The following is a 25,716-nucleotide window of genomic DNA, read 5'->3' as shown; positions in this document are numbered from 1 at the left end:
AGTTTGAATGCTCACGTGTTGGACCCCGGGGTTGTGAAATAAAACCGAGTTAACCCACCAAAAAAAAAAAAAAAAAAAAAAAAAAGGCTTCTACTGGGCCCCTCCCCCACTTCTCCTGGCGCTGTGCACAGACTGAGGACAGACACACAGAGGTGACCCTGTGCTCTTTATTTGAACCACATGGAGGGGAGGCGATGTCCCTGTGTCTCCCAACAGTAGCAATGTCAGGAGAGAAAGGGCCCAAGGCAAAGGAGAGGACCTGGAACCGAGGGCTGTGTGTTCAGCCTGCAATTAGACTGAGGGTAACTCAGAGAACAATCTAGGGCCTCCCACCACCACCACCCACAATCGCAGAGCTGAGAGTTCCAGGAAGGGGTTGAGAAAGGGTAAATGCAGGGTAAAACGGCATCTGGGCCAGAGGTGGACTGAGGGTTGGTTATATGAGGTGGTGTCAATCCTGGGGCCTACTTCAGCAGTTAAAGCTGGCCTTCTTGGTCCCTGGGTTTTGCAGGTACATTCACCATTCACCGTAGACATTGCCAGGTGTTTATCACTTCAGGAGGAGGGGCTTGGGTGGGCTCATCGCTTCTAGAGGAGGGGCCGGGTCAGCCTGGGGTGGGCTCATCGCTTCTAGAGGAGGGGCCTGGTCAGCCTGGGGTGGGCTCATAGCTTCTAGAGGCAGGGCCTGGTCAGCCTGGGGTGGGCTCATAGCTTCTAGAGGCAGGGCCTGGTCAGCCTGGGGTGGGCTCATCGCTTCTAGAGGAGGGGCCTGGTCAGCCTGGGGTGGGCTCATCGCTTCTAGAGTAGGGGTCGGGTCAGCCTGGGGTGGTCTCATCGCTTCTAGAGGAAGGGCCAGGACTTTGCAGGTTGAGGGTCCAGATTCCACAACCGAGTCTCCACCACCCCTAGTAGAGTCCCCTAACTTGTAGAAGCGCGCAAACGTCTCCGAGGGTATGGCTCCAGGATGAGGGGCGAACCCAGCCGCCCGCGCTATCTCTCCAACGCGGTCAGAGAATGCCTTCAACTCCTTGGGCCGCAGGTCCACCAAGTACCTGGTTCAGGAAACTGCACGTGAAGAGACCGGGCTTCTGGTCCAGCTGGGACCTTCCCACCCCGCTCCTCTGGCTCACCGAGCTAACTCCACAACCAGGTTCCCTCCAGGGGCCACGCAAGCCCCAAGCTCAGGACTGAGTAGATGTACCATCCTGCGGACAGAGATCACATGGTAGGGATGAAATCCTGGGGTTGGGTGGAGACTGCGAAGCTGAAGTCCCCAGATTCTAAGAATGAAGCTGGACCCAATCCTAGGTCTCAATGAGCACATGTGTGTCCCACTTACCCACAGGACACATAGAGCAGCTGGAACCGGCCCTTGTAGCAGGTCTTATGGTGGAGAGTCTGCGAAGAATCGAGAGGCAGAAAATGCATAGTAAAGGGTTCTAGAGTAGGCACTGCAAGAAAGAGGAAGAAAAAGGTCAGTTCTGGGGCTGAAGAGATGACTTACCTGCTAAGAGAGCAAGCTTTGGTGCCCAGCACCAAAACTCACTTCCGACCACTTGTAACCACCTCTAACTCCTTTATTGGCATATGGCGCCCTCTTGTGTTCCCTGGAAGAACCTACACATGTGTGCTTACACATAAACCTTTTTTAAAAAAACTATTTTTATTTTCATGTGCATTGTTGTTTTTGCCTGCGTGTACGTCTGTGTGAGGTCGGATGCCCTGGAACTGGAGTTACAGACAGTTGTGAGCTGTCGTGTGAGTGCTGGGCGTTGAACCCGGGTCCTCTGGAAGAGTAGCCAGTGCTCTTAACTGGGGAGCCATCTCCCCAGCCACCAAGAAATCTAAATCTTAAGGGAGATAGTCAAAAATGACACACACGCAAGTGGGCAGACAACTAAATATTGGAGTTAATGCCCCTTCCTCTCTACTTTTGTTTCTGTTTTGAGGCAGGTTCTCATCTTGTAGCTGAAGATGTCTGGAACTGTTACCGAGAGCAGACACTTCCTTCTGCCTCGGCCTCCTGAATGCTGGGATGACAGTTATGTGCGGCCACGCCCGGCTTTCTTGGATTTTTCTTTAACATCATCATCATCATCATCATTATTATTATTTTGTGATGGTGCGTTCCGCAGTGTGTGCGTGTGACAACTATGGAGTCAAATCTCTCTTTCCACCTTTACATCAGTCCTGTCAAACTTGAGTTACAAAACTCTGCCGGCAGGCGCTGCTCCCTGCTGAGCTATCTTGTCTACCTTCCTGGTCCTTCTAGAAGCACCCCACCACCACCACCACATCTCTGAGCCGGGTTCCTGCAAATCTGGGGAGGTGGGCCCGCGAGGCAGAGCCCCATTTTGAATAGAGGAACAGGCGTGCCTAAGGAGGGGTGAGTTAAGGAATAGAAAGACGAACAGCCAGAATCCGTGCGGGGAGGGCCTCTGGGGGGGGGGAAATCTAGACAGTCCCCAGTTAGAGCTCTATACAGGACCAAGAATTCTCCTACCGGTGGTGTTAGCATTTAGGAGAGGCAGAATGAGAGGCCAACTGCCCAGGTATCCCAAATTAGCTACATCCGAACTTGTGGGTTCTAAAACAGCGCCTATCTAAAGTTTGCAGCTGTTAAGCTACCTACCATCAGACAAGGGCGATGTCTTCTCCTCCAGGGACCCCCGGATGGCTCTCGGGCCCCTCCAGGCGGCCACTTCCCGGAACAGCTCGGTAACGTTGTGCTGCGTGATCTCGCTTGCAGTCTGCCCAGAAGAAAAGGGGCGGGGCCCTTACGGGTGGGCTAGATTGCCTGGGGCGGGGCTTACTTTGCACAGGTGACAGCTGGCCCCGTACTAGAATTCCTTGTCGCTTTCCCCGGACTGGATTTAGGAGATCGTAAGAGGACTGGATCGAAGTGGGGTCCAAGAGGCTGGGGACAGAGCCTGTTACTTGGGGGGGGGGGGAGGGGAAGGGGTGGACACCGGACCGAAACGAGGGGTGGAGCTCAAAAGGCATGGGCGGGGTTCGGCGGAAGGCAGGGCTTGGGAAGGAGAGGCCTGGAATTTGCCTACTGGGCTTAACTCCAGCCGCACCCGCCGCACACCTTGACCGGTTGTCCGTTACTCGTCCGCAAGAGGCTCTGGTCGTCCGCCTCGATGCCAAAAGCCACAAAGGGGCCCGTGGCGATGTCCCCCCAGTATCCGCGCGCCGCCACGCGTTCCCCACGCTGGAAAAAAACAAAAAACAAAAAAACGAGGGGGGGATGAGATCGCAGGTGAAGTCCAAATTGGAGACCTTTACTCATAGGTTGACCTAAAAGACGCAGAGTAAGCAAGACTTGGGGTTGGCACGCACGTGGCTCAGGAGGCGACCGGACGCCAGGGTCCTGTTGGGCACGTGGTAAGCGCTTGAGTCTCTGAGTTCAAAGGCAACACCTGTGTCCCGCCAGCGTCGGAATTCTTGGATGTGGATGACTTGGGCCTGGAATAGAGGATGGGAAAGAAGGTCCTGCTGGATCTGGTATAGAAACCCCATCTCTACACCTATAGGAATCCCTTCTCCCTCAGACCCAGGGGTCCAGACCCCAGCCTTCCGACCTCAAACCCGGGGACAAAGTCCCAGCCCTCTTGCTTTACTCAGACACCAGCCACCTGCTCCTGGGCTTCCTCACCGCTCGATCGTGCAGCTTCATGCACAGGTCCCAGTCAGCAACACCCCGCCGGGCATCGTAGCGGGAACCCAGGTAGTGGCGCAGCCTCGAGTCCCAAAGGCGACTCATGGGGAAGACCTCGGGGCCTTTCTCCCCACCAGACCAGAAGCGGAACACGGCTTCCAGGGCATCCCGCTCGCGGAACTGCAAGCCAGGGATGCGTGGGGAGAGAGCCAGAGATACAGGGAGGCTTCCCTCCGACCCATTAAATGGGAATGATTATGGGAAAGGGAAGGAAAAAAGAGACCCAGAGAGCAAAGGCTCCCCTAATTCCATGGCCCAATAGTAGGAGTCACAGAGGTGGGATTGGGACCTCCACACCCCAGCTTGCTCCAGCCCCTCAGTTCCTCTGAACTACTCCTTTCCAATTCTTCCTGCAACCACCCGATTCCAGGCCATGCTCCCTCCATCACAGGGGTGGGCAGCTGTGGCACCTTGAGCGGCCGGAGGCTGAGCCAGGGTAGTTGCTCCTCCAGGCGATCAGGTTCAGGGACCAGATGAGCCAGGCTGCTAGCCTGGGCGCGCACGAAGGCAGCTACCGAGGGTCGCAGCAGCGCATTCCCCCACAGCTCCAGGAAGGTCTCACAGCGCTCTGGAGGGAGGTGGGAAGGACGAAGCAGGAGGGGAAACATCGCTGACTCAGGAACTGCTGCGGACTGAAGCTGGGACTTGAGAAAGGCAAGGCAAGCGGACCTATATCCTCAAGCCTTTGTTTTGGTTTTGTTTTGGGACGGGATTCCTCTGTGTAGCCCTGGCTGTCCTGAAACTCATTCTGCTCCTGCACGCGCGCCACACCCATCCCATCTCCAAAATTTTAAATCACATTATTGGAAGGTCATTGTCCTTGAAGCGAGAGGGAAGGGCCTTGAGTTTGGATACTACAGGCACAGTGCCTAACCTTGGAGCCCCATCTTCTCGGGTTCCTCTAGGGCTAGGCTGAAGATCAACATGTGTCGCGCCACAGCTTCCAGATTATTCTCCAGCACATAAAACTGGAGAGAAAGACAAACAAGACAGTTTTGCAGATCTAGGAGCCCAGAACACTAGGCTCCAGAACACTAGCCTCCAGTGCCTGGCGCCCTGCCCTCCACCCCCAGTATTCGAACACAACCAGGGTCCTTGCTCAAGCTAAGGCTAGGGCAGCCCTCCACCACTGAGCTATATTGCCCATCGCTCTTTTTCCAGTTTTTATTACGAGGCAAGGTCTCACTAGGTCATCCTTGAACCCTGGCCTTTAACTCTCTGCAGCCCAGAATGGCCTTAAACTTTAGATGCTTCTCCTGCCTCAGCCCTCCTGGGCATCTCTGATTACAGGCTTGAAATACCAGCTCCAGCTTGACAGTCCCTTCCTTCAGCCATAAGTCCAGATTCCAGATCCTTCACACCATTGCTGGATACCTGGTCTTGGGCTCTCCGCTGTCTGAAGCCCAGGACCCTCTCACTTCCCCAGGACATGGGTCTGAGACTTCCAGCGTCCACCTCCTCAGACCCCACAGCCTAGTCTCAAGCCCCCTTTTCTCTAGCATCTGGAAATTTTAACTCCGATCGTCTCTTCTCTCAAGGGCTCAGGAATCTGGGCTCTCAGTTCCTCCCACCCCATCCACGACCCCAGAACCCCAGCTCACATTGAACCTCCGGAGAGGCCAGAGCGCTGCCCTGGACAGCGTCCGCAGCACGTGTCGCCCATCCACGGAGCCTAACAGCAGGGCATCCAACTCCGGGATCTTGTGCTCTGTCTCTGCCTGCGACTCTGGGTCCACGGGAGGACCTGGCAAGACGATAGCGGGCAGGGGCCAACTACCTAATCTTCATTTACTGCAGCTGCCTTAAGAAGCTATGGATCCAGCAGACCTGCTACCCCAAGCCTGGATTCCAAAGTCAGCTGGTGTCGTGGTATTCAGTATCATTAAGGGAGATTCTGGGGGTGACCCTCTCCCCAAGCCATGTCACACACACACACACACACACACACACACACACACACACACACACACACACACACACCCCTGCATCCCCTGCCATGGACACGTGTTGTGAGCTGTAAGGTGTACGCACATGGGAGTTGGAAAGGCGCCTTTGTCTAAGACCGTGAGCGGTCATAACGTAGAGACTCACTCTCAGCCTGCAGGTCCAGCGCTGGCGACATTCCCCACCAGGACACAGAGCCGTAGCCGGCACCGGAGCCCGCCGGTGTGGTCATCGCCCTGCGGGACAAGGACCCTGGGAACTCCACGTTTGTCCTCACCATTCCTCTCTCACTGCCCCTCGCCTCTTGCTCCTTCGCCTCCAGGCTGGTCCCCTCACCTTTATCCTTCCAAATATCCCGAGGTGGCTCTTCTCCCGCAGAGCTCCAGAAAGCCAGCACAAACTGTCTCCCAGAGGCTCCGCCTCCTGCAAGCAGTCAGCCAATGGTAGAGGGTGGTGTTGCATCGTTGTTATCAACTGACCAATGAACGTGAAAAGGTACCGCTCACTATTAACTTTTGACCAATAGAAGCGCGGAGGGACAGCTGCGGAGTGGTCCGGAACAAGACGCCGGACGCAGTTGTCATGACGACAGCCGGGGCAGAGGAGGGTAGGCTCTGTATCAGTCCAAATTTCTAGGAAGGAAAGGGCCTAGCTTGCTGCTTCAAATTAAATCAGAACTGAACGAAATCTTTTCCTTTTATCTTCTGTACTTTCTTTTTTTTTCTTTCTTTTCTTTCTTCTTTTTTCTTTTTCTTGAGACAGGGTCCCTCTGTATTCTACTTACTCCAAACTCCTCAGTCTCCTGCGTTTTGGGTTTAAAGGCGTGAGCTTTGAATGGAATCTTTATGAATTCGAATTATAGTGCGGAGCCCAGACTGGTGCCTTCAGATCTCTGTTTTCTTTCTCTCTCTCTCTCTCTTTTTTTTTTTTTTTTTTTTTTTTTTTTACACCTGGGCTATGACCGAATACAGGTCTCACCAGGTGGAAAGTGGGACCCTGCTCAGTAAATGTTCAAGCATTATGTGATCAGACTGCTACTCAGTCATCACTCACTATTAAATCCCTAAAGTGCGCTGTAGCAAAGACTTGTAAAGCCGGCACTCTGAAGGCAGAGGCAGAAGGGTCAGTGGTTCAAGGCCAGCCTGGTCTACATATCTTATTCCAAGCCAGCAAGGGTCACATAGTAAGAGTATGCGTGTGTGTGTGTGTGTGTGTGTGTGTGTGTGTGTGTGCGTGTGTGTGTATCCCCCTGGAGCTGGAGCTAGAGAGATGGCTCAGTAGTTAAGAGCACTTGCTGCTCTCACAGAAGATTTGAGAGTTCATTTCTCAGCACCCACATCAGGGGATCATAACTGTCTGTACTTTTCAGCCCGGGGATCTGACGCCTTCTTCTGGCCTCTTTGGGAAACCACAAACATCTCTCTCTCTCTCTCTCTCTCTCTCTCTCTCTCTCTCTCTCTCTCTCTCACACACACACACACACACACACACACACACAAATAAATAAATAATAACAATTTAAACTATAAATTAAAACTCCTTCCTGGTGAGATACTTAACACTGGTCTCTCAGACGCTAGCAACTCAGAAACAGAATTTACTAGAATGAAGAAAAAAATTAAAGGAAAAGATGCTACAGAAACAATAGCTTCAGGGCTGACATCAGTTTGGTAGAGCTCTTGACAAGCATGCTTGAAGCACTGTGTTCCATTCCCAGCACCACACAAAACCAGGCAGGATGGTACATGACTATAACCCAATCAATGGCAAGGGTGGGGGGGGGGTGTCACAGGATGGAAGCAGGGTTAAAAGTTCAAGCTTGATTGTGTGTGTGTGTGTGTGTGTGTGTGTGTGCTGGAGATGGCTCAGCAGTCAAAAACACTGGCTGCTCTTGCACATTCCAACACCCACATGTCAGCCGGTTTACAACCATCTGTATGTAACTTCAGTTCCAAGGAATCTGATGTCCTCTTCTGGCCTATGATGGCCTACACGCAGGTGGTACACATACACGTATGGGAAAAACACTCATAGATGTAAAATAAAAAGAAATGCATCTTTAAAGAGAAGTATACGTTACACTACCATCAAATTATATAACTTGGGGGCTGGAGAGAAGGTTCAGGGGTTAAGAGCACAGACTGCTCTTCCAGAGGACACGGGTTCAATTCCCAACATCCTCATGGCAGCTCACAGCTGTCTGTAACTCAGGATCTGACCCCTTTACACCAACGCACATAAAATAGAAACAATAAATTATATAACACAATATATAATTCCATGTTCATGATGAAGTATAAATTAGTGCCTCATTCTTTCATGCGTTTTGTGCAGTATGCATGCATGCACACATGTATGTGGGTGCTTGTGCCCACAAAAATGCAGAGGCCAGAGGGATGTGTCTGGGGCCTTCCTCTGATTTCCTTGAGAAGTCTCTCACTAGACTGGAAGTTCACCATGTTTGTCAGGCTGCTCCTGAGTCTGTGTAGCTCCCCCTCGCTGCAGTGGGCAGAGGAAGCTATACAGACTCACACAGAGATGCTGTATTAATGATAAAGCTGTTGGCCTATTACTAGCATTTCTTATTGGCTAGCTCTGTCTCAAATATTAACCCATTTCTATCAATCTAAGTATTTCCACGTGGTCTTATCTTACCGGAGAGGGGGTCTGGAGTTCTGCTCTCTTGGTCCTACATGTTGAGTCTCCTCTTACCTCTCCTCAAATCCTCCTGGTCTCCTGGTCCCACCTATTTTGCTTTCCTATTGGCCAACAGTGCTTTATTCATAAATAATATGAGAAGCATATTTACAGAATGACATCTCCCATCAGTAGATGTGTGTGTTTGTTATGTGCTTACAGCACACTTCATCTCTTTTTGTGGTGGAATAATATTCTGTTTTAATTCTCCCTTATTATTATTTACACATCATCCATTCTTACCATGTTATTCAAACTTCACCTCAGGAAAAGAGCTCCCTGAACTCCCTAAATTTCTCAACACTCACTGGACTTAGTTTTTTTTTGTTTTTAATTTTTAGATTATTTTTTTTATTAATGGGGCAGGACCTCTCTATTATGTAGCCCTGTCTGTCCTGAAACTTGCTATGTAGACCAGACTGCCCTCAAACTCACAGAGATCCACCCGCCTCTGCCTCCTGAGTGCTGTGACTATGTGCACCATGCCCAGCCTGCATGTATGTTTTACCTACATGTATGTGTACTACATGTGTGTCCAGTGCCTGTGGAGGTCAGAAGAAGGTACCAGATCTCCTGGAACTCAAATTATAAATGGCATGATTCAATGTGTGGATATTCAGTACTAAACCCAGGACCTCTGCAAGAGCATCAAGTGCTCTTAACCACTGAACCATCTCTCCAGACCCTGGATTTACTTCTTAATAACGGTAGCTATTTGAAAAAGTTTTCTTTCTGGGATGGAAAAACCAGAGACCCCAGGATCTTAACCTAAATCATAAAAGGGTTTAGAAACTAGAGAGTTTGGGCTGCAAAGATGGATCAGCGGTTAAGAGCACTGGCTGCTCTTCCAGGGGTCCTGAGTTCAATTCCCAGCACCCACATGGTGGCACATAGCAGTCTACTAACTCTAGTATCAGGGGATCCAATGCCCTCTTCTGACCTCGGCAGGTCCCAGGCACACACAAAATAATAAAGTAAATAAATCTTTAAAAAAAAAATCATAACAGGTCCAAGTACTATGACTTAAAGTCAAAACTCTTGGTTATAGGACTCATGGCCAACTGCATATATTATTTTCATTTGTCAATAAGAATAAACATTGTATTTATCATGAATTTGCTGTGAGGGCAGTAGTGGCAGTAGTAGTTAATTGTAGATAATACTGTCTCATTTTCTTAACTTTATATTTTTACATAGGAGTGCCCTGCACACCAGGAGAAGGCACCAGAACTTACTTACGGGTGGTTTGTGAGTTACAATGTGGGTGCTGGGAATTGAACCCAAGACCTCTGGAAGAGCAGTCAGTGCTCTTAACCGCTGAGCTATCTATCCAGTCTCAACAATAAACACGGTCTTCTTAAGAGCAGTACACATAGTCTCACGAGAGACATGACTGCTATGATTTTGTGGAAATTTCCACTTTTTTCTTTCTTTCCTTTTTGTGTGTTTTGTTTTTAGAGAAAGGGTTTCTCTCTGCAGCCCTGGCTGTCCTGGAACTCACTTTGTAGACCAGGCTGGCCTCAAACTCACAGAGATCCACCTGCCTCTGTCTTCCGAATGCTGGGATTAAAGGCCAGCGCCACCACCGCCCAGCGATTTTGAGGAAATTTTCTAAATTTGGTTGCCAGGAAGTTCAGGGGACAAATGTATACTCTTTTCCTAGTATCTGGGGATACTCCGTGTCCCCACGGAGGGCTCAGAGGGCTCAATTTGCAAACAGCAAAGACCTGGCCATCATGCCAAATCCTGCCTGTGGAGAGATAAAATTGGTCACGTAATTGTCCCCCAGAAATAAGACGGGAAGCAACATGTATAGAAAGAGGGAGGGAAAGGGCTCCATTGCTTTTCCTCAAGTAACTGCCCTATCGAAGGTAAGGCAGAGCCCTGAGGATGGTGCAGCCATAGATTCTCCAGGGATTTCAGTGTAGAACGGTCATGGGCTCTTGAGACTCCAGGGTGGTGTAGACGTGGACTTCCTGGAGATTCCAGCTGGAAACTCACCTACTTTGTTCTCTTGATAAGAAGAGTAAGTCACTAGGAGTCTTACATAAGTCCGGGCTTGTGTCTCCTCTTGGTCCACGCTTCAACAGTGGCTGTACACAGAAGAGCTCAGGGAGGATGAGGTGTAAGTAAGGGGGGGGGAGGAGGAGGAGAAAGGATGCACAGGAGAGCATGGACATCTCTCTGTGTGCACAGGGGCCTGGGGTTGCGAGCCTGTGATCTCAGACACTAGGGAGGATGAGGCAGGGGGGACAAGTTTAATGCCTGCCTAGGCTACGGAGTGGGTTTAAGGAGAGGATGGGTAACTTAGGTAAAAAAGATGGCTAAGGGCGTGGCTCATTGGTAGAGCCCCTGCCTAGAATCCCCCAGTGAGGGTCTGGGGGTGTGGCTCAGTGGTCCAACCTTTACCTGGCTGTTGACCACATGGACTGATTCATGGCTAAGTGGATTCTCCCTGATTCCTCACAGCAGTTACACAATAGGTAGTATCACCGTCACACGTTTTTTCTTCTTATGAGGAAACCAAGGTTCAGAGGAAGAATGGATGCATGTGTGAATGGGTTAGTGGCAGGTAGGTGGGTTTCCTTGGATGGGTGTCCGGGGTGTTCAGTGTCCCTCTAACCTGGCATGCCTTTGGGCCTGGAGGTGAGTGTCATTCTTGGTCCCAACCACTGTGTCCTGTGGCCCCCCCCCATGCCCTCCCCTACACACACACACACACACACACACACACACACACACACATCAAGGAGCGCGGAGCTCAAGCCTCCAAGCTGCTGAGTATTTATTTGGCCCCAGGAGCAGGACAGGGGTCAAGCTGTGTGGGAAGAGCTAAGAGACTGGGAGAAAGAAGATAATAGGCTTCTCAGCTGATTGTCAAAGCAGAGGGTAAGACCCTGGGGCAGGGGACGCCAGACTTAACCACCTCCCCTCAGGATCACTGTGGTTTCTGGGTATGGGAGTGGTGCTGGAAGTCAGAAACATTCCCCGTGTGGAGGTAGGAATGGATGCACTGTCTGGCGAGTAGGGAGAGGCGTGTGGGGAGAGCTAGGGGCTGGGAGCCAGGAATCTGGGCTCAGGCGCTTGCCCGATGGGGATCAGGGTGCAGGCATTGGCCTGGCTCTGTCAGGGGGGCGCAGCGAGTGCCACTGGGCAATGGGCCGCCTGGGGTTGGCCAACATGTCAGCCCAGTGCCGTAGGCCAGCCCCGCCGACTGCCGCGCCCACCGCCACTCTCCCGATGGCCTCATTCTTGCCCAGCTTGTCGTAATCCAGTACAGTCAGCTCCACCTGAACTTTCTGGAGTGGGTGGGGGGAAAGGAGACAGGTGCAGACATGAAGAGAGGCGCAGGGGTCACTGCCAAGGACATTCTCTTCCTGCGACCAGGCTATGTAGGGACACCGCCCTGGGGGTTTGGGACAGGGAGGGCTGGCAGTTGGAAAAGACAAAAAGGTGTCCAGGAACTTCTGTTCCTTTGAAAAGGAAATCCTTCCTTTCTTTCTTTCTCTGCTTTAGCGGGGTAGGGAGGGGAGGGGTGTCTCACTACATAGCCCTGCCTGGCCTGGAACTCGCTCTGTAGACCAGGCTGGCCTCGAACTCACAGAGATCCGCCTGCCTCTGCCTATAGAGTGATGGGATCAAAGGCGTGCGCCATAACACCCTGCTGAAAATAAACTTCTATGGAGATAAACCCACGCAGGACCCATTGTCCAGGGCTTGGTAGGCGCCACCTTAGAGCTCAGAGCTCAGAAGAGAGGGCAAGCAGGCAAGTCCTTGACAGAGTTTCCGTGGCCCATAAACGCTTTTCTCTATAGGAACTGGAAGGTCTGAGCTTGTTGGGGGCGGGGCTTGCTGGGGCTTGCTTCATTCTGGTCTCCAGAGAATGAAATGGAGATGAATGGGATCTGGTTTCCTTGGTGATGCCCACGCCCCTCCCCCTTGCCACTCCCATCGCTGCGGGACTCCTGTGGTGGGAGCAGGGGCATGGCTGAACTTACCTGCACTTGGTCACAGGGTACCTCGAAGCTGAAGGCCTCATTGTAATAGGGGTTCAGCGTGTTCTTCTTGATGGTGGTTTTCTTCTTCCGAACCTTCTTGCCTCCCTGAAGCAGGTGCACCTTAACATAGGGATCTGCAGCAAAGAAGGGCCACCCTTTAACTCCCCACGGTTGGGTTCATGGGGAGCAGGCTGTATAGAAGCAGCAAAAAAATCGCTTTTGGAGATAGAATCGCCCCCCATGAACCTCCCCCCCCCCCGCCCTTTCTGGATAAGACCAGTTCTGCGTTATCCCAGAGTAGTATCGGGTTCTGCCAACTCGATACAAGCTATCTAAGAAGAATGAACCAAAAATGAGAAAACGCCTCCACCTCCATGATATTGGTCTATAGGCAAGACAAAGGGGCGTTCCCTTAATTAGGGGTTTGACGTGGGGGACCTGGTCCCCTGTGGATAGTGTCAGCCCTGGGCAGATGGTCCTGGATAGGCAAGAAGCAGGCTGAGAAAGCCGTGGGGAGCAAGCCGGGAAGCTGCGCTTCCTCTCCGCCCCTCTGCATCAGCTTCCGCCTCCAGGTTCCTGCTCTGTTTTGAGTTCCTGCCCTGACTTCCATCAGTGATGGAATGTGACGTAAGAGTTGTAAGATTAAACAAACTTTTTTTTTCATAGTCTTTATCACAGCAGTAGAAACCCTAACACACACACACACACACACACACACATACACACACACACACACACACACACACACACACACACACACACACACCCTGCAGCATTATTTGCTTCGCACACACCTGAGAGTCCTCCTACATCCATCTTCTTCAGGTTTTTAGCTTCCAGGACAATGACCGTGAGCTTTCCAGCCGTGGGCACATAGCGGAGAGAAAAGCAGATGTCCCCCAGTTTCTCCTGCTAAAAGGAGGAAAAGAACCTATCAATCAAATCGGGCAGCTGCCTCTCGCTGGCTCGCTTTGGAGTAGAATGGTCCAGAGTTAAGCACCAGGGCTGTCAAATCTAATAGCTAGCTCGCCCTCTGGCTCCTGAACAAAACAAAAAACAAAACAAAACAAAAAAAAACAACAACAACACAAAACAAAAAAGCCCAAACAAACAACAAAAAAACGGTGGTGGGGGGGGGAGCCCGGCAGACTTGAAGGACTAGAAAGCCTGTGATCTGGTTGGTCCAGAGGAGGAATGGGCAGGGCCGCACATGCTCACCTCCTCTCTCGGAGCCACCTGCAGCTCCCTCCAAGCCTGCACCGGCCGCCCCAGGTTCACCGAGCTCATGGGCACCCGCACCTCCCCGATGGCATCGTTGCGGGAGAAGCGGTCGAAGTCATACACCGCCATGACCAGCACTCTGCCCCCGAGTTCCACGTACGGGACCTGGTGGAAGGAAGTACAGAAGGGAGGGCCGGAAGTCAGAGAGAAGGAGGATGTGGGGGACAGGATATTCAGGTGGAAGTACAGTAGACAGGTCTTTCTTTGGGTTGCCAGCTTCCAACTAACGACGCAGAGACTTCTTATTAAGTATGAAAGCTCGGCCTTCAGCTCAGGCTTGTGTCAGCTAGCTAATATAACCTAAATTGACCTCATTTATATTAATCTACGTTCAGCCGCGTGACATTACCTCCTTTCCATCTTGCACCTCCTGTTTCCTCTTCCTGACAGGCTGGCATCTCCTTCTGTCCCCCCCCCCTCCCGAGTCCTCCCTGTCCCCAGAAGTACCCCCTAACCTCTCTTCCTGCCTAGCTACTGGCCATCCAGCTCTGTATTAAACCAACCATGGTGACACATCCCCTCACAGAGTGTAAAAATATGCCTCGGCAAGGGGCAGTGAGGTTCCGGGAACCTCGATAAAGCACAGGGATCCACAGAAGGAGACCCACGTGTTAACAAAACACAAATAGGAGCGTACACGGACCAAAGCAACCGACCGAACAGGCGCTGACAGTGTTGCCAGGGATAATTCCAGGTCCCAAGGAACAGCTCCCTACCTCCTGTACACACACACAAGCTAGCTGCTGCCACCTGAGCTGTGTCTTCTTCCAGAGCAAGCCAAAGGGGTCGGTCAGCCCTCGGCGTTCCAGGGACGACAGGTAGGCTGAGGACCGTGGCGGTCATGACGCCAGGAACTCACCTTGAAGGCGAAGGTCTCCCCAAAGTGTGGATTCAGGGTCTGCCGGTGCACCTTGGTCTCATGCCGCCTCCGCTTGTCTGGCAGCAGATAGACGCTAACATAGGGGTCCGAGGAACCTCCCAGGTCCAACGCTGCCAGTCCTTCAGCTTGCAAGATGCCTACCAGGAGCTGCGGGTGCCCAGACACGGATGAGGGACTCCAGTTTCAGCCTCGCTCCCAGGGCCGGAGCCCCTGAGACCCTCCCTCTTCCAAAGAGTTTTCTATCCCTCACACCCACCTGGCCAGTCTGGAAGTCATAGTCCAGTGAATATTGCAGTCGTCCTAGCTGATGCTTGTCTGACGCCTGCTGCCCTGGCATGGATGGTGAGGGGTCCAGCTCCTCTATTTCAGGCTGAACCTGGAAAGCCAGAGGCAAGAAGATAGAATCTTCCCCTGAAACTAGTACCTTCCAGGCTCAGAAACCTCACAGAGCCCTCCCTCTTATCTAAACAGTGTTTGATTAGTAATGTCTGGAACAAGATATGGTCACATAAAGGCAACTTATCTGTCAGCATTTGATTAGTGATGTCTGGTATGGGAATGGACCTAGGAGATGAAGTCTGGGACTGTTTCATCCCTACAGGTCCTAATGAAATTATTGGGATAACAGTACAAATTGCCACCTTTGATCTTGCAACAGAAAAAGAAATGGTATATTTACCATGTGCTTAGCATTTAGCATATAAGTCCTCCCCCCTCCCAGGCCATAGATTCTCAAAGTCTAGTATCCATCAGAGATGAGTGGCAAAATACCGAGGTGGCCTTATTAGGTGTTCTGAATCACTAGGTGGTCTAGTGACATTGCATCCAAAATTTACATTGCAACAAAGTTGGAGGTGATTCTGACACAGATGGCCTTTGAAGTCACTGGCTTGAGGAACAGGAAGGGAGGCTGGGTTCCTGGACCCCAAAGGAATCCTTATAGGTAGTAATTATAATAACAGCTACTTGTTGAGAAAGAAGGAGAGATATGAATTAATTGCCTTGAACTTGAGGCTCACACAGATGACAAATGGTCTTGGGGGCTGGAAATCCAGGACTGCATAGCCTGCATTCCACTCTGTACTCAGAGGCTCAATATTGAGACTCTACCATAGCCTTTTGATTGTTTAATACTTAATTTTTAATTCCTTAAATTATGTGAAGGTGTGTGCCTTCTTGAGGATATGTGCATGTAGGGGGTGGGGGCCAGATGCATTGGAAACCCTGGGGTTGGAGTCATAGGTGCTGTGAGCCATCTTACATGGGTGCTGGGGACAGAACTTGGTCCTCTACAAGAGAAACGGGTTCCCTTAACCACTGAGACATCTCTCCATAGCCCCTAAGCTTATATTCTTGAAGGATCCATATAAGTCTAAGTCCTCCATGACTCTTTGTGTGTGTGTGTGTGTGTCCATTGTGCACATATATGACATTATGCTGGATCCCCCCCCCCCAACAGGCTGCCATATAGCCCAGGTTAGCCTCCAACTTGCTATGTAACCATGGATAACTTTGAATTTCTGGATCCTCCTGCCTCCACCTCCCAAGACCTGGGGTTATGGGTGAGTACTAGCATGCCTGGTTTGCGTGGTGCAGGGGATTGAACCTTGGGCTTCATGCATGCCAAGAAATCACTCTACCGGCTGAGCTACATTCCTAGACCCCTGTCCCTTTCTTGGGCAAAACTCTAGTAGCCTCATTTGCCTTCATTACATGGAGGGCTCAGCCTTCCAGAGGCCTCACCGTGGAGCACTGCGAGCCGCTCTCTGTTGACTCGCCTCAAAATGCAGTAACTAGTCCTCAGTGCCTACTCTTCTTTTGACTAGAATATTCTTGTCCTGGCTCTCAGCTAGCTCTGTTGTTCTGGTCTAGCCACAGAAGACACCTCCACCCAGGAAACTTCCTTTGACCCTCTGGGTTGTCAATGCCACAATGTCTGTTGTGCCCTGCATATGACAACGTCCTGAGTAAATTATTTCTCCAGAATATTTAAGGTAGTGTGGGTGTAGATAGGAGTGTGTGTGTGTGTGTGTGTGTGTGATGTGCATCCGTGTATCTTGGTACACTCATCTATTCCCCTGCATGTGTATGAAGGTCAGAGGTCAACTTTGGGTGCCTTCCTCTTTTACTCTCCACCTTATTGAGTCTCTCGCTCAACCTAGAGTTTACCATTTCTCCTAGACTGGCTGGCCATGGAGTTCCAGGGATTTGCCTGTCGATACCTGCTCCCCATCCCCACCACTGGAGCTACAGGCATGCATGGCCACTCCAGCTGGGTAAGGGATCAGAACCATGACCCTCATGCTTCTTTAGCAACCCACTTTGCATACTGCATGGTTTTTGTTTGTTTGTTTCATTTTGTTTTACAGATGTATCTACTTTGTGTATGTGAGTATTTTGCCTACGAGTATGTATGTATGCGCACCACACATTCATTCTGGCACCCACAGAAGCCAGAAGAGGGTGTTGAATCTCCTAGAACTGTAGTTACAGATGGCTGTGAGCCCCTGAACCTGTGTCCTCTGCAAGAGTAGCAAGTGCTCTTAACCAGCAAGCCAGCTTCTCGGCCCTGATTTGCTTTGTGTGCTTTGTTTCCTGAGAGAAGGTCTCACTTTGTAGCCCAGGCTGGCATTGCAGCTACTATATAGCTCTGGCTGATTTTGAACACACAGCATCCCTACTGTCTCAGCCTCCCCCAAGTGCTGGGATTACACACATGCACCATCACATGCAGCTCAGACACAGGAGTTGTTACTAGCTCTAATCCCAGGAATCCAGTGGACAGAGTGGGATTAAGAAGAGAAGGGACCAAAGGCAGGATAGCCGGGGATATGGGGGGAGCTGGCGTGTGCGGAGGAAAGGGTAGGAAGCCTGTCCATGCCACACCTTGTCTATGTAACTCCGGCCCAGCTCCTTCACTTCCTGAAGATGGACTTGGGCTTGGGCCTGGCTCTTCTTGCCCATCCGTCTCCGGCAGCGTTTCCGGTAGAGACAGAAACAGGTGCTGAAGATCAGGAGGCCTGAGCCCAGCACGATGGTGGCCAGGACCCAGGCAGGCACTGGAGAAGGGTAGACACAACATACATCAAAGCCCTGGGAAATTGGCTGGCTGCCTCAGGTTCGACTCCATATGGCTGCTTGACTCAGCCTGGTTTTCCCTCCAGCCAATGACATTCATTTTAACGCCATGTTTTCCTTCCAACCAGCCTCACCTGTAAAGCTCTGTAGATGCTCTAACCCAGGCTGACAAGATCTGTCTTACAGTCCTAATGTCTCTATACCCATTTTTATTTCTGCTCAACTCCTATTGCTTTTGGAAGAAGCTTTGCTCACTCCCGGGTCTCAGTTTCCATCCACCCATTTATGATCCCATTCCGTGACCCACCCTTGATCCTCTTCTGGTTTTCCTCGAAGACCTGCATTTCAGATTCTAGTCTGAGACACTGGCCCACGATCCCTGCCGCATTTTCCAGCCCACCAATCCCAGTCTTTGCATCTGAGTCCCCGCCCCTAGGGACCCAGCGGGGCTTTCCACTTGGGCTGGCCCAGCATTTTCTCACCGGCGGCCTGCCTGATGCGGCTGGAGTCTGGAGGTGTCTCCGGTGCTGGAGATCCCGGGGTCGGGGGTTCCGGGAACATGGCGTCGGGTTCCCGCGGTGCTTCCTACAGAGGTACCCAAGCACCCTATCCCCCCCACTCCTACCCCAAACACCCATTGAGTTTTCCGCGCATCAAAGACTTTCGGTGCACACTGGGAGTTAATCTCAGCCTTTCCAGGCCGAGGGCAGGCTTTGGGGGGACCCAATTCCATCACAAAAGGACGACCCCTCTCTTCAGGCATCTCCCCCAACCACCCTCTTGGGCCTCTTCCTTGCCCTTCCCAGGGGGTTGAACCGGAAATGGGCGAAGGCAGGCGTGGGAACCAGCAGACAGACCACTGTTGCCCAGAGAGACCGCCAGGCTCCAGGCAGGGTGATAGCAAGGCTGGTTGCTGAGCAACGAGCCTGTTGCCAAGACAACGGGAGGGACTGACGCACGGAAACGAAGACCGGGCGGTGCCGGTGCAGGGGACCCGGGACCGGGATCCCGCGGCCCAGCGAGGGCGGTTGAGGGCGGCCTGTGGTCTGTGCATCCACAGCGGCTCCTCCCTCCGCGTCGGACCCCTTGCGCCACCACTCTCGCTGGCGAAGCGGGGAGCCCGGCCCCGGCACCTCTGCTGGGCCCCCACAGCCTCTTGCTCACGAGTCTCGCGCGCGCACCCCGGCGCACACCTGTCCTCGTGACCTAGTCGGCCTCCACTTCTCTCTAAACCCCAGATGGACATCTTCCCTGTCCCGCACCCCTGCATGCATCCCTCTCTGGTCCGCGCCTCTGCTGCCCTCTGTTGTCTGGCCTCGGTCTCTCTCGGTTTCTGCCTGCCAACCTGCCCAACCTGCTCTTTGTCTCCACACCTGTGCCTCCTCTCCACGCAGCAATCTCCTCGGTTGGGGCTTCCACCTGGCCCTCAGAGTTGGCCGGTGTCAGCGTCCCTCCACCCAGTGCTCAGCCCTACCCACCCCTCCCACACACGACTGAGGATGTGGCTGGGACAGGGGGTCCCGACAGCTCCTACCTGCTAGGTGGCTGGCTGGACAGGACCCTCCCGGAGGCGCCGAGTCGTGGGCTGCCGGGACCCCGCCCCCAGCACGTGGGCGGATGGCGCTGTCCCGGGTGCTGATCTAGCTCGGCGGGGTGGGGGCGCGGCTGAGTCCTGCCAGGCTGGTGCCTGCGCCCCTGAGTGTGAACGCGCGCGCGCGTGTATGGATGTGTGCATGTGTGTGCGTGCGTGTTCTGCCCCGGCGAAAGGAGAACGCCCTGCTCCGCCCCTCGGCCCGCCACACCCGAGAACCACCATGGCGCCCACGTACGTTGATCTTAGTACCCTAGAATGTTCTGATGTCTGACTAAGTCATCGGACATCTACACTGAGCATCAGCCCCCGCAAGACAGGTAGGCAGACAGACAGACAGACAGACAGACAGACACACACACACACACACACACACACACACAGAGAGAGAGAGAGAGAGAGAGAGAGCGCAGACTTTTTACAATGCAAAATAACCGGATTCCAGAACACTCTGTTTTAGGATCCATGAGAAACCCCTCTGGAGACCCAAGTACTCAGCTACCCAGATTCTCGAGGCAGCGAATAGAAGCCTCCAGCATTTCTGCTCTCAGACATCGCTTCCCCTTAACCAACCCTAGGAGGCAAGCCCTTACATCCCTGGCTTCAGCCAACACAGAGGTCTGGTACCTGAGCCCTCTCTGAAAGACTCACCATCCGAACCTGTACGTGTGCTCACACACATATGTGTGTTTGTGTGTATAGTGGTGCACGTTCGTGTGTGTATGTGTGTGAAGGTCGGAAGACAACTTTGCATTTTTTCGTCCAGGTGCCATCCACTTTTTAAAAACTTAAATAACGTTTATTTATTTATCTGTGTGGGGGGAGTGGATATGTGGAGGCCAAAAGACAGTTGGAAGGTGCTGGCTCTCTCCTACAGCCATGTGGCTTCCCGGGGATTGAACTCAAGTCACCAGAGCTTACAGGAAGTGCCTTTTCTGGATGAGCCGCCTCAGTGTCCCTGTCCATTTTGTCATTGGCACGGAACACACCAAGTAGGTTAGGCTGGCTGTCCATCTCTGCCTCCTCAATTAGGCACTACAAGCAAGTCCGCCCACACCCAGCTTTTCCCACATGGGTCTCTGGGGCCTCAAAGTCAGGTCCCCAAGTCTGCAAAGCAAGCATTTTCCCAACCAACTGAGCTATCCTTCCAGCCTCAATCCTGTTTTGTTTTGTTTTTTAAACGAGGTGGTAGAATATAATGGACTCTTCAAGAGCCTCTCCATACATGTTTGTTCACATGTTAAGGTCTGGAACCCCCTCTTCTACCCCAAGTATTGTCTCCAGACACAAATATCCACCTTAGGGAGAATAGTAAAATAAATTACGTAGACGGAAAGAATGTGCAAGCATGGGCTGCACGGAGCCCACAAGCAAAGGGACTCCTTCAGCCTCCAATTCAAGGAGACTGGTTTGGTTTCAGAAATAAGGTGTGTGTGTGGGGGGGGACTGGCGAGTACCTGTCTGCCCTTGTTCCTCAGGTAGCAGAATTCCAGACCCCAATTCTTTCTTCCGAATCCAGGTTCCAGCCTATTTCTTTGAGAACCTGCATACCCAGGCACAGCCACCCCCACTCAAAAACACAGGAAATTGCCTGTCAACCCTGTCCTTGGGCTTCCAGCTCCCGCAGGGCTCATAGTTGAAGTACATTAGTCCCATCCTGTCTGTGGACAACAGGAGATGGCGTTCCAGTGTGCTGGGGAGGCTGGGACTCCAATCCTCAGTTCTCTTGGAGGTCCAGGTATCTGGGCTCCATATCCAGCCTGAGTATTACTGTGCATAAGGCTCAGCACCCAGTAGCTGAGACCTCAGACTCATGAGCTCTGATGGCAGCTACATTCTCATAGACTACATCCTTTTGGTTGAGGGTGGAGGCTGAATTCTGGAGGGATTTCAGGATGCACTGGTGGAAAAATACATACTGGGCCTGGAGAGGTTCACAAAAATGAGCGATGATGCCCAAAGGGTCCCTCATCCCCCGCACCATGCCCACATCCCCTTAACAGCCCCTCACCTCTGTCTGCACCATCAGTGGTCGGCTCTCTCTCATCTTCTTCACGAAGCTGAAGGGACCTACCAGCCCCTCACACTGCAGCTGCCGGAGCAGGACGTCCAGGGCAATTAGGGTGCCTGTCCGGCCCACACCAGCACTAGGCAAGGGACAAGACAGGGGTTAGGCCACCAGGGGAGAGGGAATTCTGGAGTTCGTAGCTGAGATCCTACGGTTTTGGACCACCCAAGAAGTGTGACACTCAACAATCCGCAGTTTAAGTGAGGGCTGTGAGGACGGTCACTAGAGTTTTTCTACGTCCGTCGGCCATGTTCTGTGAACTCTGCTGGATCTTTTCACACGAAAACTGAGCAAGGGGAGGGAAGTCATGAGCGCCGGGGCGTGCAGCTAATAAACAGGTCTGGAGCTGAAATCCACAGGAGTAACTCCTAACGTAATTGGTTTTGTGTTGGCTGTTGTTTGGTTGGTTTGGTTTTGGGTTTTCAGAACAGGGTTTCTCTGTGTAGCCCTGGCTGTCTCCTGGCTGGCTTAGAATTTAAGAGATCCCCCTGCCTCTGCCTCCAGAGTGCTGGATTACAGGTGTATGCATGCCGCCATGCCCAGCCCCTAATTGCTTTTTAAAGGTTTTATTTTACTTTTAATTTTGTGTCTGCATGCATGTCTGTGATGGATTCTGAGTCCCTGGGGATAGGGGACAGAACTCCCCAGTGGAGAGACTTTCAGGGTGGTACCCACCTGCAGTGCACAATGGGAGGGCCTCCATCCATGTTCTGGTCCAACCACTGCCGAAGCATCTTCTGGAAAGCTAGCAAGGGGTCCGGGGAGTAAGGGACTCCGTGATCTGGCCAGGCCAGGTAGTGGAATTGGCGCACAGAGAGAGACTGATGCTCTTTTACCTGGAAGGAAATGAGGGCTGGGGAGGGGAGTGTGGAGACTCCAGGAGTTTGTACAGTCTAGCAGGGCGGGGCGGGGTGGGGGGAGCCCCTGGGATGCACACTGCAGGGAGGCTTCTTGGGGAGTCTGGGTGGGGTTGAAGGGACTCACATGGAAGAGCTGGAGGTCCCTCACTGCCCAGTTCTCCTTCACCTCTTCATTCATCAGTGTCACCTGCAACTGCCCGTGAGTGCAGGGCTGAGAATCCAGAGGCCAGTAATGCTCACACTTCACCTGGGCAGGGAGTCAGAAAATAGAGAGCAGGGCGTGTGTGTCTGTGTGTGTGCATGCATGTGTGCGTGTGTGCGCGCACGTGCTCATGTGTGTGCATGCGTTGTGTGCATGTGTGTGTCTGTGTGTGTGTCTGTGTGTGCATGCATGTGTCTATGTGTGTGTGTGTGCACGCACGTGTGCGTGTGTGTCTGTGTGTGCATGCATGTGTCTGTGTGTGTGCGCGCACACACGCGTGTGTGTGTACTTGTGTGTCTGTGTCTGTCTGTCTGTCTGTGTGGGCACACTGTGGGAGTGAATATGCCTGTGCATGCATATGGATGTAGATGGTGAGGCTGTTGTGGACAGTCACCCTTGGCCACTCTGCATTGCACTTGCTGAGGCAGTATCTCGCTCTGAACACAGAGCTTGCCCGATATGACTGACTGTCTGGCCAGCTTGGTCCAAACGCTCAATCTCTCTGCCTTCCGAGGGCTAGAATTACAAGCGAGTCAGTATGCTCACCTGGCGTTTATGGAGGTTCTCAGGACCTGAGCTCTGGCCCCTGTGCTTACATGTTACACCCTTTATCTTCTGAACCTTCGCCCCAGCCCTGAGAACAAAACACCTTTTGTCTGTTGCTTCCCCTCCCCTCCCCCGCAGTGATTTGAAGTCAAGGATGACCTTGACTTCTGGTCCTCCTGCCTACATCTTCCAGAGTGCTGGTGAAGGGGCCAGAGCCTCCCCCAGTGCCCTGCTTTGGCAGCCATGACAGGCTGCAGAAAAGACCCAGCAAGATGTAGGCCTCTGACTCAGCAACATGTGCTTGCCTGGCCTTGGCCAACCTCCTAGTCACCAGGTCAGATACCCTCCTGTGGCAAGAAACCAATCCGAAGTTAGCCAGTGGGCTCTGGATGTGCTTTATGGTAAAAGTGGCATAACGGTGACTTGCACAGCATACCAACTGCCCTGGCCATGACAACCAGTTGACCACTCAACACAGGACAGGTTACCCAAGCCCTGAGACTGTTGTGGACCCCCTAGACACGCCCCTTGCTCTCCCCAATAAATTCCCTGCCTCTCAGCTTCTCTGGGTCCTTCTCACACCAAGCACTGTGTTAGACAGACAAGGGAACCAAGTTAAGGCAGTTAACTCATTAAACAATAAAAGACGCTTTGCTTTTGCATCAGCATGGGTCTCTTGGTGATTTTGGGGTTCAGAATTTGGGCACAACACTGGGATTGTAGGTTTGTGCCATCTCATAGGTTTATACGGTGCTGGAAACTGCACCTAGGGCCTCATGCATATTAAGCAAGTGCCAGTCTCTTCATATGTTTTTCCTAGTCAAGGCGAGGGCATGTTTGCTGCTCTGGTAACAAAGTGGGACCCAGGGGTGCCAGATCTAATAGATTCACACCAACCAAGAGGACTCCTTAGTCTCAATGTCTGTGGAGCCTTGATATAGTTTGAGTGTGCCTGCCCTAGAAACTTGTGCACTGAGGGCCTCGTTCCCAAATTCCTAGGTGAACCGCATCTGGAGATGAAGTCTACGGGAAGACAGTAGGATCCGATGACATCATCTAAACTAGGGTTAGATGAAGTCATCGGGGTAGGGCCCTCAAGAAGATATTCATGACGGCATAGGATGAGCAACGGAACGGAACTGGCATGCAGGAGGAAGACCCTCTTCCAGATGCCAGCATCATGCTCTTGAACGTCCCACGCTCCAGAAGCTCAAGACATGTGGACCTCTGTTCTCTATAAAATATCCATCTGTGGCCGTCACTCAAGCAGCAGAACACGGACCAAGACCCCTCCCCCCCCCTCAACCACCCACACACACCTATGGACAGACATTGTGAAGGTGGAGAGGATGGGGCCATGTTGAAAGACGGTTGGAGTTATATTGGAGAAATGCAGAGGTGTGTAGAAGGAACTGTACTGAGTCAGTGTCCAGGTGTGGCAGGGTCAAGGGTCGGTGCTCAAAGGTTAGCACCGGGACAGACACCTCCTCTTACCCGTCCAGACTCCATGCAGTTGGTTAGCATGACCAGGGTGTGGCTCTGCTGTTCCCACACCATACGCCAGAAATCCCCCACAGTGTGAGGCAGGGGACCCTGGGTTGCAATAAATTCCCTGGGGCTCCAGAGACCCTAGTTGAGGAAAACAGTCATGTCAAGGGGAGGGCATCAGACGACCACCGCCCCCTTCAGCTCTTTGTCTGTCCAGGCTCACTGAGTGCCCACCACCACCACCACCGCCACCTTACAGGTATGAAGCTAGCGTTGATATAGGTAGAGCCTGGTTCATCCTGGAGGGGCTTTAGGGGCACCCGGGACCAGTCATCTAGAAGAACACAGAAGCATCCGCAATGAAAGGAGAGCCGTGAGTGCTGGGCGGTGGGGTCGCGAGTCTTTAGTCCCAGCACTCGGGAGGCAGAGGCAGGCAGATTTCTGTGAGTTCGAGGCCAGCCTGGTCTACAGAGCGAGTTCCAGGATGGCCAGGGCTACAGAGAGAAATCTTGTCTGGAAAGACCACCAGGTCTTTACACCAAACCTGACGTACTGAGTTTGATTCAAGTCCTCACACGGTAGAGGGGGAGAACTGGCTGTCCTCTGACCTCCACAATTTGCTGCGCCATGCCTGTCGTAACCCCACCATAAATAAATAAATAATAGCGTGAAAAATGAATGATCCGTGGTGCTGGGGAGACGGCTTAGCGGACAAGAGCACCTGCTGCTCTTGCAGAGGACCCAGGTTCAGTTCCCAGTGCCCATGCTAGGACCACACACCCACCTGGAACTCAACTCCAGTTGGTCCAAAACTACTGGTCTCTGTGGGCGTCCGTATACAAAACACACACACACACACACACACACACACACAAATAAATAAATAAATATTTAAAAGGGGCTACTGACTGAAGAAGACGTCTGGCCTCCATATGCAGACCCATGTAAACCTGCACGCGCATGCGTGAACACACGCGCACATGCCAGGGAGGGAGAGAGAGAGCATGCACATAGGAATGCAGCTCTGGCAACCTCACCTCATGGGGAGGCAGAGGGAGTAACTAACAGAGGACACTCACAGGGCAGCACATTCCTGTAGCGGTTCTTGGATGCGTTCTCCAGAGCCGATGCTGTCGTCTGCGGCTGGCCTTGGCCCTCCAGAGACAATTGCTAGGGGCAGGGAGAGACAGAGAAGAGGTCCAAGGTGTTGGATTCCTCCTACGCCCTCATGACTCCACGTGCCCTACTCTGTTTACCCATTGAATCTTGGGACTCTGTGGCACTCACAAACATTTGGGGTATATGAGCACCCACACTTGTGAGGACTTAGGCTTCCTCAGACAGATCTGAGTAAAGTGTCAG

General features: G+C 52.3%; 3 protein-coding genes across 4 annotated transcripts in view; all 3 read right to left on the bottom strand.

The window, feature by feature from the left end:
- Window positions 1–152: 152 nt before the first annotated feature.
- Dnaaf3 (dynein axonemal assembly factor 3) lies at window positions 153–6,046 on the bottom strand. Of its 2 annotated transcripts, none has more exons than XM_051207536.1 (12): window positions 6,002–6,046; window positions 5,813–5,901; window positions 5,323–5,465; window positions 4,596–4,689; window positions 4,132–4,289; window positions 3,659–3,841; window positions 3,343–3,468; window positions 3,092–3,214; window positions 2,633–2,750; window positions 1,340–1,451; window positions 1,131–1,205; window positions 153–1,052 (listed from the first exon to the last, which is right to left on the bottom strand). In XM_051207536.1, the coding sequence occupies exons 2-12, from the start codon at window positions 5,895–5,897 to the stop codon at window positions 551–553; spliced, it is 1,719 nt and encodes a 572-aa protein (XP_051063493.1). In that variant the 5' UTR covers window positions 5,898–5,901; window positions 6,002–6,046; the 3' UTR covers window positions 153–550. The 2 variants fall into 2 exon arrangements, with proteins under 2 accessions (XP_051063493.1, XP_051063492.1); XM_051207535.1 differs by having other exon boundaries at window positions 5,813–5,917; window positions 6,002–6,040.
- Window positions 6,047–11,130: 5,084 nt separating this feature from the next.
- Window positions 11,131–18,935, bottom strand: Syt5 (synaptotagmin 5). The gene is made up of 9 exons (XM_051207425.1): window positions 18,793–18,935; window positions 18,082–18,184; window positions 17,408–17,580; window positions 14,778–14,897; window positions 14,501–14,668; window positions 13,579–13,746; window positions 13,155–13,272; window positions 12,361–12,494; window positions 11,131–11,661 (listed from the first exon to the last, which is right to left on the bottom strand). Exons 1-9 carry the CDS (start codon window positions 18,871–18,873, stop codon window positions 11,461–11,463), a joined length of 1,266 nt encoding a protein of 421 aa, XP_051063382.1. The 5' UTR covers window positions 18,874–18,935; the 3' UTR covers window positions 11,131–11,460.
- A 1,082-nt stretch (window positions 18,936–20,017) lies between these two features.
- Ptprh (protein tyrosine phosphatase receptor type H) overlaps window positions 20,018–25,716 on the bottom strand; it is a 31,504-nt gene continuing 25,805 nt past the window's right edge. The window contains exons 20-26 of the mRNA XM_051207121.1: window positions 25,434–25,524; window positions 24,612–24,688; window positions 24,361–24,495; window positions 22,243–22,365; window positions 21,934–22,094; window positions 21,202–21,337; window positions 20,018–21,114 (exon numbers count right to left, since the gene is read on the bottom strand). Of these exons, the coding sequence (XP_051063078.1) occupies window positions 20,974–21,114; window positions 21,202–21,337; window positions 21,934–22,094; window positions 22,243–22,365; window positions 24,361–24,495; window positions 24,612–24,688; window positions 25,434–25,524 (864 nt within the window). The 3' untranslated portion in view covers window positions 20,018–20,973. The remainder of the gene's footprint in view (window positions 21,115–21,201; window positions 21,338–21,933; window positions 22,095–22,242; window positions 22,366–24,360; window positions 24,496–24,611; window positions 24,689–25,433; window positions 25,525–25,716) is intronic.

This window comes from Phodopus roborovskii, unplaced genomic scaffold (genome assembly GCF_943737965.1).
Source record: "Phodopus roborovskii unplaced genomic scaffold, PHOROB, whole genome shotgun sequence".
NCBI lineage: Eukaryota > Metazoa > Chordata > Mammalia > Rodentia > Cricetidae > Phodopus > Phodopus roborovskii.
The sequence above is the reverse complement of the archived record's forward strand: the minus strand, read 5'-3'. Positions and strand labels throughout refer to the sequence as shown.

Bases quoted from the DNA above. Each gene is read 5' to 3' on its own strand.
- Dnaaf3 (XM_051207536.1), bottom strand. From the start codon at position 5,897: ATGACCACACCGGCGGGCTCCGGTGCCGGCTACGGCTCTGTGTCCTGG. The intron at 4,290-4,595 runs GTTAGGCACTGT...ACCTCCCTCCAG, and splicing joins CGAGAAGATGGGGCTCCAAG to AGCGCTGTGAGACCTTCCTG. The intron at 2,751-3,091 runs GTGTGCGGCGGG...TCTTCTGGGCAG, and splicing joins GTAACGGACAACCGGTCAAG to ACTGCAAGCGAGATCACGCA.
- Syt5 (XM_051207425.1), bottom strand. From the start codon at position 18,873: ATGCATGCAGGGGTGCGGGACAGGGAAGATGTCCATCTGGGGTTTAGA. The intron at 17,581-18,081 runs GTGAGAAAATGC...ACCCTTCTCCAG, and splicing joins CCGCATCAGGCAGGCCGCCG to TGCCTGCCTGGGTCCTGGCC. The intron at 12,495-13,154 runs GTGTGTGCGAAG...TCTTTGCTGCAG, and splicing joins GGATGTAGGAGGACTCTCAG to ATCCCTATGTTAAGGTGCAC.